At 36.9% G+C, this 5,178-nt stretch overlaps 2 protein-coding genes and 1 long non-coding RNA gene across 4 annotated transcripts in view; 2 read left to right on the plus strand and 1 right to left on the minus strand.

Annotated features, from left to right (window-relative positions):
• Positions 1 to 1,732, minus strand: part of LOC111460094 — a 3,687-nt gene extending 1,955 nt beyond the window's left edge. For both annotated transcript variants that reach the window (XR_002713374.1, XR_002713373.1), the window contains exon 1: positions 1,043 to 1,732. This is a non-coding gene — a long non-coding RNA (uncharacterized LOC111460094). The remainder of the gene's footprint in view (positions 1 to 1,042) is intronic.
• A 417-nt stretch (positions 1,733 to 2,149) lies between these two features.
• Positions 2,150 to 3,346, plus strand: LOC111460342. Its single transcript, XM_023103574.1, has 3 exons — positions 2,150 to 2,446; positions 2,654 to 2,865; positions 2,956 to 3,346. The coding sequence occupies exons 1-3, from the start codon at positions 2,254 to 2,256 to the stop codon at positions 3,343 to 3,345; spliced, it is 795 nt and encodes a 264-aa protein (XP_022959342.1). The 5' UTR covers positions 2,150 to 2,253; the 3' UTR covers position 3,346.
• A 543-nt stretch (positions 3,347 to 3,889) lies between these two features.
• LOC111460313 lies at positions 3,890 to 4,696 on the plus strand. The gene is made up of 2 exons (XM_023103516.1): positions 3,890 to 4,263; positions 4,510 to 4,696. Exons 1-2 carry the CDS (start codon positions 3,893 to 3,895, stop codon positions 4,535 to 4,537), a joined length of 399 nt encoding a protein of 132 aa, XP_022959284.1. The 5' UTR covers positions 3,890 to 3,892; the 3' UTR covers positions 4,538 to 4,696.
• The last annotated feature ends 482 nt before the right edge of the window (positions 4,697 to 5,178 follow it).

Genomic DNA, 5,178 nt, shown 5'->3' on the forward strand with positions numbered 1-5,178 from the left:
AAAAAAAAAAAAAAAAAAAAAAAAAAAAAAAAAAAAAAAAAAATGAAGAGAACATAGCTTTACCATGAAACCCTTTTTGCACCATGAAAATAGAGTTCAAGGTCTTTCTTAAATTAACCAAAATTGATAAAAATTTGCAACAAAGAACTAAACGGTAAAAAGGAAACATAAGAATAGAAAACCAAAAACTTGAGTTCAAGGCTTTTCTTCAATAAACCAAAAGAATCAAAATTTAATAAACACTAAGGGGCAATCTGGGAGATAGTTCGAAAAATCACTTGCTTAAAGGTTGATATTATCTTTCAGTGATTTTAAAAGGAAGAACAACTCCAGTTGTTTTGAACACATATTCAACCATGAAAACAAACTTGAAGATAACAAGATAATAAAAATTGTATGTAACAGCTATCCAAATATGTTTTCACAAAAGTTTTGTTCTACAAGGCAACAAGTTTCTTTCTCATAATAGCTCCGAAACATGCATTAACTTCTCAGTGACACCAATCAATAAATTCGCATAGCAAACATAAAATAGAATTAAAGCAATGGACGCAGATAAGGATGATCAGAGAAGTATACAAGGCCTAGTAGTTTGCTGAAATACCAGAAATCCAAAAATGAAAAATAACAAAGACATTACCATAATGAGAACAAGAATAAAACTGATTGTATCAAGTATACGCAATAACCAATCAAGGGTAGTGGAAGCGTTGAACTTGCACCAACTGCACTTAATTCACAAACTGAGAAGTGAGAAGGGCATGTGTGATGCTTTGCATTCTCATAAATTTGTAAGGATCATATCAGAAAATACTGCTCGCAAGGTTTCAATTGATAAGCGTAAGGAGAAGTTCAGAAATGGATCATGACAAACAAAACGAATAAAAAAGGGGCAAGGAATGTGTTCAGTATCTTCCTAATGCTAACGGAACCAAAAGGTCTCCAATTACCTCAATTTCAAGTTCCACTCCACAATGCTAATTGAAGAATCAAAAGCTAATAGCAATGGCAATAACACAATTTGAAATGTTCAGAGCCTCACCAGAATGCGACTAAATTCTTCCATCTCGTTTTTCAAACTCGGCTACGTCTGTGCCTCACGCATGAAACTGGGAAATCAGGTCCAAGGCCCGCAATCTCTCAACATGAGGATCGAAACCCTTCGCCGTCGCACTAAACCGATTATCACGATGTACTCGCCTTTCCTCCGCCATAGCCGCGGCCGACGGCGATAGCTTTCGTTTAACCCGCTTGTTCTTAATAAAACAATCCTTCATCTTCTCCTCAACCATTTCAATCGTGCCCTTGGAATTCTGCTCGGCATCGGCATCTTCGTCATCGCCGACCTGCATCGGCTCGTTGCCGCTGTCGTTGAAGGCGGCGCTGGTTGCAGAGGAGAGGAGATTATCGTTGATGGAAGGGGGAGGAAGAGGAAGAGATTGGGGGTAGTGAGGTGTAGAGAGGAAAACGGAGAGGTTGAGGTTGGCCTGGTGGAGAGAATTGTAGATTTGGAGGAGATGGGCTGGGTTAGAGGTAGAAGAAAGCTGCTTGGCCATGAACGATGCTTGCTCGAGCGAGAGTACAAGGTCGGGCAATGAAGGTGCTGCTGCTCCTTCTGCCATGCCTTCCATCTTCCTTCTCTCACTATTAAGGTGGACAATTTTTGCAGAAGAAAAGCAAGATTGGATGACGAACCAAAAATCACTAACCTATTCTTCCTTGCGTTAATAACACCGAAAACAAAAATCTTGTTTTACCCTAAACTTTGATAAAAAAAAAAATTTAAAAAATAAAAGATTCTTATATGACTCTGTTTATTTAATAGTTAATATTTTTCACTAATATGGACTCAATTTTATGTTGCTTTTGATTTCATTTTCAAAAGTGAATAGACTAAACATTTTTTTTTTATTAATTATAAGATTAAATTTAATGTCCATAAATTTTTTATTTACATTATTTCATCATGTTGAGAAAAATATTATGATTACTTTTCTTTTCTTCGGTTAAAAAATAGATAAAAATGACTTAAAAGTGGACAATATCTATAAATTAAAATGAACAATATCTACTAGTACTTAAATTCAGGTGGGTAAAGGATTATCCCAACAATACCTACATACATATTATATAGTATATGCCATACGTCAAGTGCTTCTCATGCATTGTGACACGTAAGCATCTCCTAGTTTCCTTCAAAAACCCAAATCCCTTGGCTGCTCTACAACCGAGTAACAGGGTAAAAGTAAAGAAATGGAAGCATCAAGCGGCGTGGGTGCGGCCAGCGAGCAGCTAATCGGGGCGGAAGACGACAGGAAGGGGAAGAAAAGGCCAAATGAACCGTGGAACGGAAAGCTGGCCAAAAGCATCGTGTACGGAGGGCTGGACGCCATTGTTACATGTTTCTCTCTCATTGCTTCTATTTCCGCTACCCGCCACTCTGCCGGTCACCCTTTTTCTTTTTCTTTTCAAATACTGCTTTCTATTTAATATTACCAATATTGAGAAATACTGCTTTCTATTTAATATTTTTCTATTTAATATTACCAATCTTGATTCTCAATAATGGTATGATATTGTATATTTTATACCAATAATAATAATAATAATAATAATAATAATAATTTACTTTAATTAATTTTCATAATTATAGTGGATGTTCTGGTGCTGGGATTTGCCAACCTAATAGCGGATGGGATATCCATGGGGTTCGGAGACTACGTGGCCACCACCACAGAGAGAGCTGTCACCGTGAAGGAGAGGGCGGCGACGGAGTGGGACATCGACAACCGCCCTGAACATCAGCAGCTCCTCCTCCTTCAACACTACCAGTCTCTCGGAATGGACTTTCACGATGCCTCTACAGTACTCTCTCTCTCTTTCTTTTCCTCTCCCACTTTTTTTTTTTTTTTTTTTAATTAAAAAAAAAAAAAAAAAAAAAGTCAAACTCGTCAGGTGGTGAACATAATGGCGAAGTACAAGCACATAATGGTAGAGGAGAAGAAAGGCGCGGCAGCTCCGCCAAAGGACAGCAAAGACCGTCCATGGAAGAACGGGCTGGCGACGTTCGGATCCTTTCTCGCGTTCGGCTGCATCCCACTTCTCTCCTTCATCCTCCTCATTCCTTTCACCGATAACGAGACCCTTAAGTTCGGTGGGGCTTGCATTCTGGCCCTTCTTGCACTTGTGCTTCTAGGTGTCGCCCGAGCAAAGATCGCCGCCGGAAACTATGGCTTCTCCGTCGCCTTAACGGTGCTTAATGGTGCGGTTGCGGCGGCAGCCGCCTACTCTCTCGGCTGGGCTCTAAGGAATGTAGCTGGAGTCGAAGAGGAGACAGAGACTTAAATTTTGGAGATAGTAGTCTGAGGGGTACGTTTAAAAAATACATTTTAATAATAACTATTACGTACGTTTTGTTTGAACATATATATATAATATTATATTATTGGGAAGCTAATTTGTGTGGCAATTAAGCTGGTAAGGAAAATTGGTTGGTGTGGAATTATTATTTTAAATTATTTAGTATTTAGGGAAAATAATATATTATAGAGTTTGAATTTTTTAATTTATGCAGCCTACCTTGACGGGAATGTGAGTCTTAACTATTTATGTCCATTTTTTTTCCCTAATTAATTGTTTTGAGAATTTCCATATTATTAAGCAATTAATTCCTGTTTTTTTTTTTTTAAATATATATATATATTTATTAATTTGACTTCTAGAAGATTTTATCGTGGAGGATGAACAGTTCCGTGCAGTTTGATTAGTTTCATTGCATAATATAATTTGATAGTTTAAGTATGGTTTGAATTTTCATATTCTTAATTAAAATAGAAGAAGTTTTTCAACAAAGAAAACAAATATATATATAAATATGACGAAACATCCCCTGATGGTGGTAGCGTTCAATTCCTTGTGGTCTGCTCCACTTCTCGAAACCGCCATAACTGACCTCCACCTCCTCTCCCTCTTTTTATACCTAAGAAACCAAATACCAAATTCATCTTCTCCCATGGCTTCCTCAACATCCTGCTGCTCTGTTTTCATTTTCATGGCGCTCATGCTCCTCGCCTCTGCGCAATCCGGTCCCTGCGACGACATCTACCTCGTCAGAGAAGGCGAGTCGCTGCACTCTATCAGCGCCAAGTGCGACGATCCTTTCATAGTCGACTACAATCCGCAGATTCAGGATTCCGATGATGTCTTTCCAGGACTACTTATCAAAATTACGCCATCTCTTAACTCCAGGAAGCTCTTATTCAGGTAGCTCTAGTCCCCGAATCCGCTCTCGTTTTCTCTCCATTTACGATTCGCTTCTGTAAATTCATCGACCATCATCTCAGAGGATCTCTCTGTTGCCTCTGCCTCGATTCTTCATCTTCTTCTGCATTTGTTAACTTACGAATCGTTTCTGTAAATTGATTGAGGATCACACCGTGTTCTTTTTAATGTTGTTGTTATTATTACGTACTAAGTAATGATGAAGCTCGTGTTGATTCAATTTTCCAGGAAGCCGAACAGCTATAATCTTCATTAAGTTTTTATTCACCAACTACGATCATCGAGGTTGGAGCCAAATCTGACTTGCATGCCTTAATGTTTTCATTCCGTTTTTTGAATAGTCGAACAAAGAAACATTAAATGTTGATTATGAAAAAGGAAGAAAAAAGGGGTAACCACAGACTTTTTCTATTTTCTTGAGGGTATTTTTACATGCATTTAAGTTTTGAAGAGAATTAATATTCCAGAAAAACCAATTATATTTTTATAATCGAGAACAAAAATAACTTTTCAATTTGAAACTTTATTTAAATTATTGTTTAAAGTACAAGAATCTAAATACTAACTTCAAAATAAAATAAGCAACAAAGTTGGTAGATCGCCTCCATTGCTCAATTATCATAGGATCAATCCGAACGTTGAATATTTCAATATGTACCTTCTCTAATGCAGCGAGATATAAATACACATAATATACACGGAGATTGACATCTAAATTATTAGTGTAAAAACATGTCATCCTTCAAATTAAACAACGGACCCAATCAGTGGGGTCGAGCCTCACCCAATTTAACTCCTCATGCTAATGAAATTAAATGGAAAATTGCCATAATACTTTTTTTTTTTTTTTTTTTTTTTTTTTTTTTTTTTTTTTTTTTTTTTTTTTTTTTTTTTTTT

The sequence above is a fragment of the Cucurbita moschata genome, unplaced genomic scaffold (assembly GCF_002738365.1).
Source record: "Cucurbita moschata cultivar Rifu unplaced genomic scaffold, Cmos_1.0 Cmo_Scf00023, whole genome shotgun sequence".
NCBI lineage: Eukaryota > Viridiplantae > Streptophyta > Magnoliopsida > Cucurbitales > Cucurbitaceae > Cucurbita > Cucurbita moschata.